Source organism: Amaranthus tricolor, chromosome 3 (genome assembly GCF_026212465.1).
Source record: "Amaranthus tricolor cultivar Red isolate AtriRed21 chromosome 3, ASM2621246v1, whole genome shotgun sequence".
NCBI lineage: Eukaryota > Viridiplantae > Streptophyta > Magnoliopsida > Caryophyllales > Amaranthaceae > Amaranthus > Amaranthus tricolor.
Genome location: NC_080049.1, coordinates 31,859,244 through 31,876,340, shown reverse-complemented (window position 1 = coordinate 31,876,340; position 17,097 = coordinate 31,859,244). Strand labels below are relative to the sequence as shown.

The 17,097-nt window shown below is 32.2% G+C and overlaps 1 protein-coding gene across 3 annotated transcripts; it reads left to right on the top strand.

The window, feature by feature from the left end:
* The first annotated feature begins 11,233 nt into the window (after positions 1–11,233).
* Positions 11,234–16,181, top strand: LOC130808813 (squamosa promoter-binding-like protein 13A). 3 transcript variants are annotated; one of them, XM_057674322.1, is made up of 5 exons: positions 11,234–11,681; positions 11,844–11,889; positions 13,901–14,341; positions 14,607–14,746; positions 15,328–16,180. In XM_057674322.1, exons 3-5 carry the CDS (start codon positions 13,944–13,946, stop codon positions 15,960–15,962), a joined length of 1,173 nt encoding a protein of 390 aa, XP_057530305.1. In that variant the 5' UTR covers positions 11,234–11,681; positions 11,844–11,889; positions 13,901–13,943; the 3' UTR covers positions 15,963–16,180. The 3 variants fall into 3 exon arrangements, with proteins under 3 accessions (XP_057530305.1, XP_057530306.1, XP_057530304.1); XM_057674323.1 differs by lacking the exon at positions 11,844–11,889 and having other exon boundaries at positions 11,254–11,681; positions 15,328–16,181; XM_057674321.1 differs by having other exon boundaries at positions 11,254–11,889.
* The last annotated feature ends 916 nt before the right edge of the window (positions 16,182–17,097 follow it).

The following is a 17,097-nucleotide window of genomic DNA, read 5'->3' as shown; positions in this document are numbered from 1 at the left end:
TTTTTGTAAAATTCTATAACATGATTCTCACCCAGTTCCATGCACAACCTAAAATACTTCGCTCAGATAATGGTGGTGAATATATCTCTATTGCAATGAAACAGTTTTGCCTTGAGCATGGCCTAATTCATCAGACTTCCTGCCCCGACACTCCTCAACAAAATGGGGTTGTTGAACGCAAAAATCGTACCCTTCTTGAGGTCGCACGGGCTCTCATGTTTGACACTCATGTACCTGTACACTTTTGGCCTGAGGCCATTGCTACTGCCACCTATCTCACAAACCGACTTCCCACAAAAATCCTCCAATTCCAGACCCCTCTTGCCATACTAAATAAGTTTACTCCTGTTCCCTCATCTCACTCCCTTCCTCCTCGCATCTTTGGGTGTGTTGTGTATGTCCATCTTCCATCACGAGCCCGCACTAAATTTGAACCACGGGCAGTCAAATGTGTGTTTCTTGGGTACGGAACTACGCAAAAGTGCTATCGATGTTATGACCCTGTCCATCACAAACTTTACACCACCATGGACTGTGACTTCCTTGAACATTCTTCCTACTACACCCACCCTCGGTCTCAGGGGGAGAGTATGAGTGAGGACCTCAGCTGGTTGACTCATCCTTTGGCTGACAGTCGAGCTCCCAAAGAGCAAGTAGGTACTACCACCGATATTGCCACAGACATTGTCACTGATTCATCTCCTCAGTTTACTACTCCAGTCCCTGAGCATCCAATCCCTGAGCATCCGGCCGACAGAGAGGTAACACCGAGCCCGAGTCAGGTAACACCGAGTCCTACTGCTCCTCTCATTGATATATCCACTGACTATATTGTGCCAAGGAGTGGTGTTGTCCCCAGGAAATACAATTTGCCCCCTCGAAGTACGAGAGGAATGCCCCCGAAGAGGTATGATCCCGAGTATGAATCCCAGAGATCCCGATATCCTGTTGGTAGACCGGATGATGAACAACTTTCACAGACAGCTGTTGTCTTTAATGCATCCCTTTATTCCAGTACCATTCCGAACACCATTGAAGAAGCCCTTCAAGAACCAAAGTGGAAGCAAGCTATGAACGAAGAGATCATGGCTCTCCAGAAAAACGAAACGTGGGAGAAGTGCAGATTACCAGTGATAAGAAGACGGTTGGATGTAAATGGGTTTTCTCAGTCAAATATCATGCTGATGGAACCATTGAGAGGTATAAAGCAAGGCTTGTTGCTAAAGGGTACACACAGACTTACGGGGTAGACTACTCGGAAACCTTCTCACCTGTGGCTAAAATCGACACCATTCGAGTCCTGTTCTCCGTAGCAGCAAATAAAGAGTGGCCTCTGTTTCAATTTGATGTGAAAAATGCCTTCCTACATGGAGAGATTGAAGAAGAGGTATACATGAAGCCACCACCCGGGTATTCAGATGAGTATAGCCAAGGAGAGGGATGTCGACTTAAAAGAGCACTATATGGCTTAAAACAATCCCCTAGAGCGTGGTTCGGTAGATTCACTGCAGCAATGAAGAGATTTGGCTACAAACAGAGCAACTCAGATCATACCCTATTTCTCAGGAGAAGTGGAAAACAAATTACATGCCTCGTGATTTATGTAGATGATATGGTGATTACCGGAAACAACCCCAAGGAAATTGACCGTCTCAGGAGCAAATTATTCCAAGAGTTTGAGATGAAGGATTTGGGACAACTGAAATACTTCCTAGGAATAGAAGTTCTAAGGTCAAGGAAGGGGATATTCATCAATCAGAGAAAGTACATCTTAGACCTCTTAGCAGAAACAGGCATGTTAGACTGCAAGCCAGCGGATACACCTATGGTAGCTAATCATGGTCTACAAATTGTTGAAGGGGCAGAAGCGGCAGACCAAGATCGCTATAGACGGATAGTGGGAAAGTTGATTTACTTATCCCACACGAGACCAGATATTGCCTACGCAGTAGGGATTGTAAGCAAGTTCATGCATCAACCTCAAGTGGAGCACATGGCAGCGGTCCTGAGGATCCTGAGATACTTAAAGGGAACCAGTAATAAAGGAGTCCTCTACTTAAAGAATGATAATCTTGATCTTATTGGTTACACAGATGCAGATTGGGCTGGTGATCGGGACGACAGGAAGTCTACTTCAGGATACTTCACTCTTGTAGGGGGTAATCTAGTCACCTGGAAGAGTAAGAAACAGAAGGTGGTTGCCCTGTCCAGTGCTGAAGCAGAATTTAGAGGGATAGCAAAAGGAGTTACAGAGACTCTATGGATTAGGAAACTTCCAGGAGAGCTAGGCTTTCATCAGACACAGGCCAGCCTTCTATATTGTGATAACAAAGCAGCAATAAGCATCTCCAAAAATCCAGTCCAACATGATCGAACGAAACATGTAGAGATCGATCGACACTTTATCAAGGAGAAATTAGAAAGCAAGGTCATTCGTCTTGCCTTGATCAGATCTAAAGACCAACTAGCCGACATTCTCACAAAAGGAGTTTCATCACAGGTCTTCAACAACACTCTATGCAAGTTAGGCATCGGTGACCCCACGACCTAACTTGAGGGGGAGTATTGGAAAGCAGCAGTTTATACATTTCACAGTTACTTTAGGCAGTTTATGCAATAGGCAGTTATCCTTAGTCAGTTATTAGGCAGTTATTAGGCAGTTATCTTGAGTCAGTTACATTATACATGTATATATTGAATATGCCCCTAAGTAATGAAAGAAAGAAAGAAAACATTATCTTTTCAAAAACAAAACTCCAGAAATCATCAAATCTTTAGTAATTCTTTGTTAAAAAACATGTGTACATAATAAGTTGTTGAAGTTAAATAGTTTTTCTAACAATAGAAAATAAGAACTATTCTTCTTTCCACTTTTAAAATGTTATTCTTTACTTTCAAAATTATCACAAATGAACTCTATGACAACTTAAAAGTACACGATAAACAATAAAGAAGCAAGTACAAGAAAAAAGTAAACGCAATTCAAATTTACTCAGTCAGTCTTCATAATAATATATTTTAATAGACTTTCAATCCTTGAATCGTGCTATATATGATTAATATGTTGAGTGCACATAAAAATATAAAATAATCTTATTTTAAACTATTAAAGTGTCATTTAAAACTTTAATTTATCGATTATCATAGCTGAATCAAAATTAACATTTTATAAAATTTAAATTTTCCTTCTCTTGTGATACATACTATATCTCCCTTTGGAGTGTATATGGTAGAATTATGTTGCTTGCTCCACCTCATTACTTGCAGTGTTTAAAGTTTTAGGTTATATTACATTCATGAGGCTTAAATGTTGTCTTAAGTCTAAAAGTACACAAGTCAATACTGAGTAATTAATAGTTATAGCTTCAAAATCTATCACTCTTAATAGAGTTAGTTGCTCATGTGATTTCTTTGACTTAGTTCATAATTATATTACTCCTCTTGAATAAATTCACCGTCCATTTTTAGAGAGACCACAATACCATGTTCCATTCCACCTATTACATTGCTTTATTCAGCTTGTTTGGTAATTAGTACTGGATAATTAAATTAGACTGATTTTTTTTTATTGATAATTGACTTAATTTTGATTGCATTATTTAATTTGACTAATAGGAGTTGAACAAATTAATTATGCTTAAACAAATAATTTTTAAGTTTAACAATTACTCCAGTTTTGTCTCAGTTAAAGTAAAAGTTAAGACAAGATTACTTTTCTCAAAAAAATCTTGAGTTTCATTCTCCTTACCTCTTATTTACCTTCTTCGTTTAATCTACCCACTTAGCTAACTTTGTACAAACTGTACTAAAAAAAATAATTTAAAAATTTATGCTCTCAAGCCTCAACTCAATTGGTCAATGACTAATTATGATATGATAACAATAAATTTTCTCACTTATTTATTATCATATTATAATTCAACATTTTCATGATTTTCCTACAATAATCTCACCTATTGATTAACCAAAAATAATTTCAATTTTAGGGGGTATTTGCCTAGTGTAAATTGGGGTAGCCCGATGATTTGTTATAGCAGGTAATTTACTAAAAAAGTAAATTGAAAATTAATATAAAATTAGAGAAAAATTTTAAAAAAGTTACATACTGAATAAAAAAAAATCAAAAATTTTGTTAACAGTTTTTTTTTTAATTTAAATTTATTTTTTTAAAAAAAATAAAACTTGTTATAGCAATTAATAAGTCATCTGTTTACCAGGTTTACTTTAAGAAAAAACCCCCAAAGTTAGGATTATTCACCGGTTAATCACTAGCTGAGAATATGTAGAAAAATCATAAAAATGTTGGATTATTCTAGTTAAATTTTCTTTTTTTATTACACGATAGACCAAGAGAATAAGAAATAACTTAGAACCTTATCTAGTAAAGTGGTATTTGCTTTAAATGATACTCCCCACTTATCATTTATTTTTAAAAGCTCAGAACAGACAAGAGTTAGATAAAAATCAAACTTAAAATTATTCATATAATATAATACATAATCTCCAATTAAAACAAAACTCGATTTGATCTCTTAATAAATTCAAATTTCTCTTATTGATTTTATTGAGTAAAAATGTAAGGATTCAAGTTTCAACCGTAAAATTTTACTATTGTTTGAATTGTTACATTCTTGGCAATTTGACATTTCAACTAACAATAATTGTGTTGGTGCTAAACTTAGAAAGCATTAAATTGGAGCTGTCAATGTTCAACGTCTGCTTTTAGCCGGGCATCGGACTAGACTCGTCAATTTTCTAAATTCCACCAACATTTAGTGATTTTACGCTAAAATCTAAAAATATTTATACTTCCTATCCACTCACTCATTTGTCCAAACATTACAATAAAATATATTTTTATTTAAATTATATAGTAAAATTTAATTTAAATGTCGTTACCTTATATTTCTAATAATATATATATATATAGTGAATTTAGTAATATTTATTAGACTATTTAGCAGCATAATAAAAAATCATATTAAAACTTTTCGCGATATTGAATTTAGTGATATTTCTCATACATGTCACTATAGGCTATAGCGATAATTACATATGTCACTAAATTAAATGTCAAATAAAGTATCATTAAATCGTTTTACTCCTCTGTTTTCATTTGTTCTTCCCATTAATTTTTTGCGCAGATGCTAATGCAAACATAAAAGTCAAATAATTTTTAATTGTAAGTTTTTAAAAATTCTAAAACGTTTATATTTTGAAAATATATATTAAAGATGAACATATCAAGATCTCACATGAATGTATTTTTTTATTCTATAGATCGATAAAAAATCATAGTTAAAGTTTGACACTAAAATTCGTAAATTCAATTTGAGAAAAGCAAATGAAAGCGAAGGGAGTATAATGCAATTCAAAATAAATAAAAAAATTAATAATTATGACACTAAAAATATAAATCAATGATTATTTTTTCAATGTCACTAAATATATATGCCACTAAAAATTAATTTTGTTGAAGTGATTTAAATTTGCTAGTGCCTACCTTATATAATTTAAGTGAATTTTTAAAATATAATGTAGCATATCTAAAGAAATATAGACAAGAGATTATAAATGACTTAATTCAGAAAAACAAAAAAAATCAAATATAATTGTAATTAAATCCAACTTTTTTTGACCAATGATTAAAATTTGGTTTACATTTTTTGACTTTTACAGCATTCCATTGATTCAAAACCCGATATTTTCACTTAACTTACATGATTTAGCTGATATATTTTTTTATCATTTTAAAGGTTATTTAATCAATTATTATATATATATATATATATATATATATATATATATATATATATATATATATATATATATATATATATATATATATATATATATATATATATATATAAAAATGTGCATAGTTATATCATATAAGTTAAATGACCTTTAAAATGATAAAAAAACACTTAACTACATTTTTGCACGGTATTCAATGCATTAATTTAATTTTTACTATATCTAATTGTGCATAATTAAAATTATAAAAAATTAATATTAATAAAATTTATATTGAGATGAATCAAATAAGATTCTACTTCAATATATTTTGACATATAAATTAAAAATAAAATATAATTTTAAAAAACCAAATTAACAATTAATTAGAGGGAGTAGTATATTGTACCATACCACTTTAAGTTAAGTGCTAGTTTTTAAGGTACTTATAAGTCATCAAATTTTATTTTGTTTTTATTATAGGATAAACCGAAGTAAAAAGACTAGATGAAATACCTTGCTATAGAAAAGATGATTTATCAAATAAACAAGTCACAAGTTCACTCTCATACTTTTTTTTCACCTTTATTCTTATTGTAGTATTAATTGTTAATGTAGCAATTTTAACAAAACAGAAGAAATAATATTTAATTAACCACGGGAGTATCCTATCAAAGTTGATATTGAACAGAAGTTTGAATAAATTAATCCGAGTGTTTTTGGCAAATAAATTAAGGTTTGTAGCTAGGTTTACAATTTTATGTCATGTTTACAGTTGAATGATTGAACAGCTAGTCTTTACAAAAGGAGGGTCTCCTTTAAATGCTGGACAGCAAGAGCTGCCAATGAAGCTTTTAATACTCTCATCACTCATCAGTAGTTATTACTTATTAGTCTCTGCCTTGTAGGATTGAATTTAATACACTTGGGCCGGCCTGGAAACCCAAGCACATTGCCACCCACTTGTCACCAGAAGTGTTTAAAATAGATCTAATGATTCAAAAGTTACCCGATGTTGTTGTAACTGAATCCGATTTGACCCAATTTTAAAAATGATTTACAAAAAACAATATGAAGACAAAACTGAAAACCCAATTACAAACCGACCCAAAACAGCTAACTCGAAATCAACATGATGACCCAAATCAGGACATTTAGTTGCCACTGCTAAAACCTAAAACCCATATGGTGGGACCCTTTTACTTTCATTGCACTCTTCTGAACAACATCAGTAGGAGTAAGTAAATTTTGTTTCGTCTAAAACCATTAATTCTTTACAAGTCCTCATGGAAGTTGATCTAATAAGCATCTCTAATTGCTTCTTGTAGGACCCAGATTGAGATGTATAAGATGAGAATTAGGAATGATTTGGTTGGCTTCTTCATATCTTTCATATTAGTAAGTGGTTATCCATATATTTATCAACTAATTTAACTAATTATGAAATTAAAGTCAACATATTAAATATTCTAGAACTACAACTATTAGTTTAAACTTTTAATTAGTTGAATTAATTAATTTATTAAAATGGTATCAGAGCAAGTCACAAGCGTAAATCTGCATGCATTACATGTAGAGCCGGTTCTAAGCATAGGCCGGGTAGTCGAATGCCTAAAGCCCCCAAAATAAGAGGCTTTAAATGTTAAATGGTGTTGTTTAGGCCTGGTTCTAAGCAATGCTTTGTAAGTGATTTATTTGTAAATTTTTTTATATTTGAGTAATTTTAGAATATAATGTTATACAATACATTTTATCTTGAATTATTTTTCTTGAAGTAGAATTTTCTTTAATCTTTTTATACAATAAAAGGCCCATTTTGAAAGACAAATATGGCCTCCAAAATCCTTTCTCCGTCCCTGATTACATATTTTAATTTGTATCGACACTTTTAATTAAGGGCACTTATGTAAGGGGCTTCATAAGATATATCAAATATCTAAGAGGTACAGCCACTAATTAACTTAAGCGAACTTTCACTTAAGTTGGTTTATTGACGTCTAGTTATCCATGCATGTAACTATTCGAGTGAGCTTCACCTATACCGAAATTCACTATCATGATATTCACAACCCAAATTGGCATACCAATTTGGGAATTGCTTGCCTGATTTGCTAACCATCGATCAGATCAGTACTAAAAGAATGCCATCATGTCAAGGTACACATACATGCATACATTACTTCATGAGCTAAAATTATACAATTCTAGATGACTTTTGCAAGTACCATATGTGTATTGAGTAGTATAGCTGCTTTTTTTATATACTATGTCAACCGTTTGTCACATTTAATCATTTTACGTAAGAGTTCTTTTAGTCAATAGGGCAAACTCTAACACTATATTTGGATAGAAAATTGGCAGAAAAAAAAATGAATGAAAGGAAAAAAAAGGTAAAGGAAGGGAAAGGATAAGGAGGGAGAGTGCATCTTATTTGTTTAGAAGGGAAGACATGGAAAAAGAAAGGAAAATTGGTATTTTCCCTCCAATCAGTATTTTCTCTTCAAATTTTTCCACTTTTAGAAAGATTATATTAATAAAGAAATTTGTTCATATTTTCCCTCTAAATCTCTCGATCCCCTCCAACTTCCTCCCCTTCTTGTTTATAATCCAAATGAGAGATCGCTCATCATATTTCAAATTCCTTTATTTTCTTTCCTCGATTTCTCTTAATTCAAATATATAGTATGTAAGGGATAGTGGGAATGTCAATCATGCAGGCATTTGGCCACACTAAACAAGTTTTATGAGATCAAACTTTGGAATGTGAATGTGGTCCCAATTAAGTTTAGAGTATACTGAATTTTTGTCAAGGGATGGTTAGCTGTCTTTTTCTTTCTTTGAACGATATTCTGTTAATTGTGTTTAGCTTTTATGATATCATATTTCTCACATGGATGAAATGAAGTTGCTAAATTTGTTGTAATCATTCATAGACTTTGGACTGTTACACATGGCTTTTGAATTGAATTAAAGCTATGGCAAGTCTCTATTCCATGTCTAACCATTGATTGAAATGAAATTAAAACATTAGGTAGTATCTATCCTTGTTGTACACTATTAGCGTCATGTGTATGTAATTCATGTATTCTAATTATTAAACACAAATTCAGGACGCTAATATATATATACGTGAACTCATACTAATCTATTTACATATACTATATTGATTTTTGAGTTTTTTTTTTTTTATATATATATATATATATATATATATTATATTATTCTTAATCAAATTACTTGAATCTTAATTTAGATTAGCACATGCATAAATTCTCAAAGTACATAATTGTCTATCTACATTATTATTTCAATTTTCAAACATATGATGGTATATTAGTCTTTTTATTGTGTTAGATTACTCTATTTAGAAATATATGTTCATGCATCATGCTCATATCTTATATTCTCTTTGTTCCTCTCAATCTGCACCTCTTTTTATTTTAGTTTGTTCTACTAATGTATTTTGCATCTTTTTACTTTTTGGTATTGACTTCATTTTCTTTTTTTAAATCTCATCCACAAACTTATTATCTCTCTATGTTAACTACTTATTTCTTTCATCCATTTATTTTTTGTCTTATTTTAATCCTTAAATTAGGTTAGGATATGGGGCATTTAGAAACCTGTTAGGAAGCCAAGTACTGTTATTGAATCTATAATTTTGTACGAACATAGATTGTTGAGGGACTCCCCACTAGAAGTGTCATTCTAAAGGAGATTTTGTATTTTTGTAAAGGCTAGTTTGGTTTTCTTAATAGAGAAGTGAGAAAGATGTTGAACCTCTAAATATAATAATAAAACTAAAATGCTTCCTTTGTCTCCTATTATCTGCTATAAGGATAATATTTGAAATAAATCAAAAAAGAATCAAAGCGAGTAAAAATGAATAATTTACGAGGAAGGGAAGACATGTGCAAATTAAATAAAAATATAAATCAATTGTATGGATAAAAACTAAAGAAAAATTGTAGGTCATAGCCAAAAATAAAAAGGGAAATTCCACATGATAGCAACGAACTTTCATGAAACGCTAGTGGTAGCACTTTTGTAAGATTTTTCCACATGGTAGCATCCAATTTATGCCTTATCTAATCACCGTAGCATTTTTCGTTAAATTTATTGTCAATTTCCGTTTAATTTACCATTATGACGTTTTTACTTTTATTAAGTGTTGGTTGTCGTCTTTATAATTTATCCTAAACTATTTTTATGCTCTCAAATGTCCAATTCACCATTTTGACGTTTAATTCACCATTTAATTCATCGAAGCTCTCAAACATTTAGGGCAAATTATTAAGACAACAACCAACACTTAATAAGGTAGAAACGTCAAAATGCTGAAATTAAACGGAAATTGACAAGAATTTAACAGAAAATACTACAACAGTTACATAAGGCATAAACTGGATGCTACCATGTGGAAAAAATCTTACATAAGTGCTACCACTAGCATTTAATAAAAGTTCGATACTACCATGTAAAATTTTCTAAATAAAAATAAAAAAATCCAGTAAAATAATATAAAATAAAAATATAGCAAAACTATCTTATGTAAGGAGTATGTGGAGAAGAAAACCCAAGCAAGAAGACATCATCCAATGTGAGAAACACTGAACACAAGAAAGTACTCAACACCATACCTTTCTCCGTCCTTGTACTTTTCAAATTCACCGAAAAAAAGTTGAAAGCAACAACACCCTGTCCTTTTCCCCTCCACTCGTTTTCTTTTTTTTTTTTTCATTTTTTTGTTTAAAATTGTTTGTTTGAATTTTTATTTCTATTAAAAATTTATAAAAAAAATCGAATGCTCGAATTTGATATATAAACGGTAAATCTCAAATCATATTAAAAAAATCATCCTCATATACTTAGAAGAATCAGAAAAGCAAGAAAAAAATAAGTTCTTACAACTCACTATATAGATCGTACTTTGACAAAAAAAGAAATATCCATTAGTGATAAAAATGATTTTTTAAGTGAAAACTAATTAACCTAATAACTTATCCTCTTATTCTAATAGGTAATCAATTAAGTTATTTCCTTTATTCTCTTCCTTAAAATTTACTGGGGTGTTTGATAATTGGTGGTTGATTGTTGGTTGTTATCTTTTTTTGTTGGCTTGTTTGATTAACTGTTAGCTGATTTACTTACTGAAAATAAAGATGTTTTTGTAGATGTTTGATAAATTTAGGTATTGGTTATTTGTTGTTTATTAGAGAAAAAGTTGGCCAACTAGTTAAAATCCAACCAAAAAAAGCTAGTTAGAGCTGTTTTTTCATTTTGACTTAAAAACTAAATTTTCAGCTAGTTTAAAAATCATTTACCAAACGCCTTTTGGATGTTTGACCAACAAACAAGTTAAAAGCCAAAACTAATCAAAAAATTAAGTAAAAAGTCATAAATCGAATACCTCATTATATGAATGTAAACCGCAGAAAATATATATATATATATATATATATATATATATATATATATATATATATATATATATAAAGGTAAGTACATTTATATTAAGGCTAGAAAGCCTAAGGGGTGACTACCCATGTTAAGTCTTTGTGAACTTAATTCAACACATAACTCGCTACTTATAAACACCTAAAGAAACCCCATTTGTATTGTTTTGCCTTTCTTAACATACATCAACTCAACTCAATTCTTTTTCTTTCTTTTTCTCTCTCAAAGTGTAAGTGTAGCCTCAAACCCATCAAAGTGTCAATAATTTCTTTATTGTAAATGTATGTTGTCTAGCCTTAGCTTTACTTTTCTCTTGTCTTGCTAAAACAAAGCCTATTACATACACCCAACTCTTTCTTTCTTTGTTTCTTTTCCTCTCTCTTCCTGATCCACACTGTTGTCATATTATTGGTTTGTAATGGAATCACTGTCAGAGAATGAATGGTTAGGAAGCCTACATCAGTGTCCTTCTTCTGCTAATCTTTTTTGTGAGTTTATTTTTACTTTTTTTTTTCTTTTTTCTTTTTATTTATATTTACTTGGCATTAGCTGTTCTTGTTTAATGTTTATTGTTATCCTCCTTTCCTAATTGTTTGGGCCTTCTCTATTTCTTCCCACTTTCTTGGATTATCTGTGCCCCAATTTGACAGTCTAGAAGTTATATACATCACAGCAATCTGCTTGGTTTCTCATAAGGTACCCATTTTCTAATTTCTTTTTGATTTTTTCTTTTACTTATGTCTTAATTTAGTATGTTTCCTTGTCTGTTAAAGCCTTCTTCTTTTACCCTCTATTTCACCTCCTTTTATTCTTTCTTAAATTTCTTTGTTCTTAATCCATTTTGTGAACTAAGAATTGCAAGGAACTAACTTAAATAAAAAATTTAAACTGATGGCGGAGCCTCAAGATATGTTATATACTTTATTAGCCCCTTACACGAGAGCCTAAATTATAAATGTGAATGCATCACAAACTCTTTTCATATACGACGCTTAATATTTCATTTTAAATAAGGGATGGTTTAAAACCAATAATTTCTTGTCAGCTTTTGATACCATTTTGTGAACCAAAAATTAGTGCTTAACCCAGTGGTCGGCAGTTTTTCTTTTTATTGTTGTGACTGAGATTTGATTGAATATTAACTTTCTATTCCAAAATTCTTTAAAAAAAAAAAAAAGCCCTTTGTAAATTGAGTTTTGGGTTATAGTAAGCTGACTACTAATATGAAGAAATTTCTGGAAAAGAGAAAATAAATTTGATGACTCCTAGAAGGTCAACATCCAATAAGTATTCCCTTTAATGTTTTTTGAATTTGCTACATAATTAGAGCATCTCTCACTTCAATTTGAAGTGAAGTTACTTTGGACTCATAGTCATGGCTATGTGAAAGCTTTATACAATAAGATCACCCTTTTTGTTTTAATTTTTTAAAGGACAGTGATGTAGACCGATTAAATTTCTATTTTTTTGTTGTGATTCGTGATAAATTTGTCATTAAACTTCTATATAATAAAGTCCGCCAGGAGAGTAAATTGCGTAAAATTCTACCATAAAATCAATTGATAATAAGGGATTAGCCCAATCAACTTCTATTTAATTCTTTGATGTGAAAACCATACGTGGATTATTTTGTTTACATATGATTGTGATACTTCAGCTGGAAAGAATAAAGAATTCATAAAAAATTCTTTCACCTTTCACTTAAAAAGTTACATGTGAATGAGGTAGAAGTAGTTGTCTTGTTTTTATTTAAGAACTTCTTCACCCATTTTTATTGTTCGGCAATTAATTTTTTTAAAAAACTACTTGTATTTCATTTATGAATGGAGGGCCTTTAGGGCCTCTTACCTCTGTCTTTGTCCTGATTCTAATTGATTTGCTAGAATTAATTTAATCCCCCTAAGAAAATAATCACTATTATTTATCTAACCAAAAATTTAATATGATACTTGCTCGTATCCACCACTTGAAATGAAGGGTGATTGCTTGATTGGATTCAAACCCGTTTTTCGATACTATATAAAAGGACTGATTCAACTAAAAGTTTTTTCTTGATAGTTAACGTTAATTCCAATTTAATTTTATACCCTATTATTATTTTATGTTACTACTAAGGACTAAACGTGTTGGAAAATAACCCACATGTGATTCCACGTCGAAGAATTGGAGAGAGATTGACTAACATATATACTTGATAGGCTACTCCTAATACCAATTGGTTTTAGGATGGAACCTCGTCAGGTTTGTATGCAGTCAATTCTCCTCTTATTCATGTCTTGTTGCATACAAGTCCAATAACAAATTTATCATATCTTACACTAAATCCACCCCTTGAAATGAAAAAGTGATTGCCTTATTGGATCCGAACCTGTTTATCGATACTATGTAAAAGGACTGATTCAACCAAAAGTTTTATCTTGATAGTTAAGATTAATTCCAATTTAATTTTATACCCTATTATTATTTTATATTACTACTAAGGACTAATAGGAGCCTTAAGCTCTTAGTTGAAGAAATATTCTATTGACTATGGGGTCATGGTAGTTGGTATCACAAAATCTGTTTTAAGATTATTGAATGACAACACTATATCTCTCTATTTGGCTGTGAACTGTCCCTTTTATTAGCTTTTATAAGACAGAAATGTTTGAAGTATATGGGTTAACTATACACTTTTTTACTAATTTTTGTCACATTCTCATTACAGGATAGTATAGGGAGGATAGATTTGTAAAGGAGAAGGTTATTATATGGGCTGTAATCTAAACAGGAATTACTTTGATTTGGGTGAGTTTGAAAAGGGAGGAATTGCTACTATTTCAGCCATTTTCGGGTCCCCTAACTTTGAATCAGAGAGTGTAAAGGGTGAGAGTTTAGTAGATTTGAAACTAGGAAGATCAAGTGATATTGGAAAGGGATTTACAACTTCTCTTATGGACCCATTTGCTGCATCGGCTGGATCATCGAAGAGGCCTCGTACACCAAGTAGCAGTGGCCAAGTCATTTCGTGCTTGGTCGATGGGTGCAAATCCGATCTTAGTAAATGTCGAGATTATCATCGACGTCACAAGGTTTGTGAGCTGCATTCCAAGACCCCTAGAGTTACTATTGGGGGTCATGAACAGCGTTTCTGTCAGCAATGCAGCAGGTATTTATTTACACTTTTACTAGCCTTTTTCATAGTTGAGGCCCCCTATTGTTTTGTATCAGAACCTTCTACCACTTGCTCGATCTTATTTATAGACTTTATTTTTGGGTCCTTGTACAGTTGGGCATGTTGCATATGTCCAGAAACTCCCATTATTTTAACTAGTCTCAGTGAATATGAGGTCGGGTACACAAACGAAAAATGAATATGAGCTATAAAATCAGCTGGATTTGTTTAGAGTTGACGTCTTCAACTCACATTGTAGGTTCCATGCACTAGGGGAATTCGACGAGGGAAAGCGGAGTTGTCGGAAACGTCTTGAAGGTCATAATCGTCGTAGAAGGAAGCCTCAGCCTGAACCCCTGCCTGTGAATCCTGGAAGTTTCATTTCTACTACTAACCAAGGTTTGAATGTTTTTTCTTCATGACATATGCTCCCGTTTTAGTAAGTCTACAAGCATAATTGTCTTGGTTTTTCCAATTCACAATGTTAGAGTGTATAACATATCATGGGCGGCTGGCCCTCAACCATCAGCTTAAACTTTTGGTTGAGTTGATTTCTTGATAAGTATCAGAAGCCATCATGACAAAAGGTCACAGGTTCAAATCTCAACCACCTCTCATTTAAAGTGGATATTCAGGGCCTATGCGCATCCACACTTCTAGCGCAATGGGCTCTCGTGTGAGGCGAGTGTGTTAAGAATGTATAACATATTCTGAGATCTCAACCATCAACTTAAACTTTTGATTAATGAATTGAAAGTTGAAAGCTTTTTACCTCACGTAAGTTGGGTTTAGGGATTGAATGTACGCAATCGTACCCTTGTTTGTGATAACAAGAGGCTGTTTCCGATTGACTCTTGGTAGTAAATATCATCTGCAACTTAACATAAATAACAAGTGCACATGATTTAACCGGTCATTTTAATATAGTCGATAGTGAACGCTCATTTCTACCATTTTGACATGGTTTTGAACATGTTTAGGTAGTAGACTTTTGGCATTCAACCAGCCAATAATTCCAGCTTCATCAGTAGTAACCACCACTTGGTCTGGTGCTGTCAAAACCGAGAGCAATCAGACACTTTACAGTACGAGTAGCTCGGTACCTAGCTCGTATTCTCACGCCTACAGAAGTAGGCAGTTTCCGTTCTTACAAGTGCCTGAATCCCCGCTTCCTGGAGTTTCGCTAGCTGGTCAAACAATCCATCACGATCCCAACAATAATGATGGCGGCAGCAGCAACAGCGGCAACACCAATACCCAGAAATCGCTGTTCTGTAACGGCCTAAACCAAGTGCTTGACTCGGATCGTGCTCTCTCTCTTCTGTCATCATCGTCTGCTGAGACTCCCGAGATGGGTTTGGGCCGTATGATCCATCATCCCAGCCCGATAAACCCAACTCGGTCGATGCTCCCTAGTCTGCATTACAGCAATCTAACCTCCCCTTCTCAGTACCCTGGCTCAGCACAAGGGCATGGTTTGGAAGGACATCCAGAAAGTTCTGGATTGTTCTCTAACTTAAGAAACAACAACTTCTGTCAGGATGTTTTCCAGAATGATACTGATCCATCACCAGCTAGTGGAAGTCATCAAACACTTTCCTTCACTTGGGAGTAAATTCAGTTGTGATTTGGTAGTTATTTATCTTCCTAATCCTAATTAGTCCCTACTTATGGATACTTTACTGTATGATCACTTTTTTTTTTTAAGTTTTCAAGAATTTAGCTTTTTCTTGAATTTGGTACATTTGATTGCCTCCTAAATCTTGTGTTTCTTGGATACTCCTATTTTTAGAATATTGTCTCACTTTCTAATTTCTACATTTAATCGCCCTTGATTTGTATTTTTTTTTCGAAAGAAAATGTTGAGAAAAATGTCTAGATGGATAAAAAAATTAAGTAAAATATGTGAATAAAAATTAAACAAAAATCACCATCATCATATCCACTATACCCCGCTCATAGTTCAAACTATGATCAGGATCTGAGGAGGGTAAGAAGACGGCAACTCATACCTAAAAAGGAGAATGTGGTCAAGAGTCCCTCGGCTTAAAAAATATCCTTAAAGAGAGAGAAACTACTCAAAAACCTACGACTTACATATACACGTTGATCATTAACAATAATTTGGGTTACAAATGTTATTAAATATATATAGCAAATATTTTTAGACGGAATAAAAAGAAAATTGTACGAAATTCTATGAAATAAAGGGAGTAGTTCTATAAAGGGGTTATGAACCCAAAGTCTTACAACCTTTTCTATGCAAACTCAAAGTTCACCCGTGTTTTGCACTTCCGGATGAAGAATGCATTTTCTATGCAACTTTGTCTAGGAATATGTTCAGACGAGGCTGCATTAGAATACTGATTTTAATATTTTTTTTTGTCAGCATGAAAAAATACCATTTAATTTAAATATGTGATAATTTTTAAATTAAATATTATTTTCTTGAGGGACAAAGATTATTATAGTTTAATAATTTATAATTAAATTGAAAATCAAATTTTATTTCAGATATAAAAATTACTAAATTCAGAAATAATTATAAGTTTGATTTCGATCATGCTCATCTTTTTTTTTTATTTTACCATATAATAAATAAAACATTATAAATTAGTTAATAGGTAAATTGAAGTATGTCCAAGGTAAATATTGTACTTGTTGGAGTGGTGACTCATCTATTTGGTTGTTCTTTGATTTTTAGAGGTTTTAAATCGAAAAAAAAGTTACAAAAGAGTTAGATGGAATTG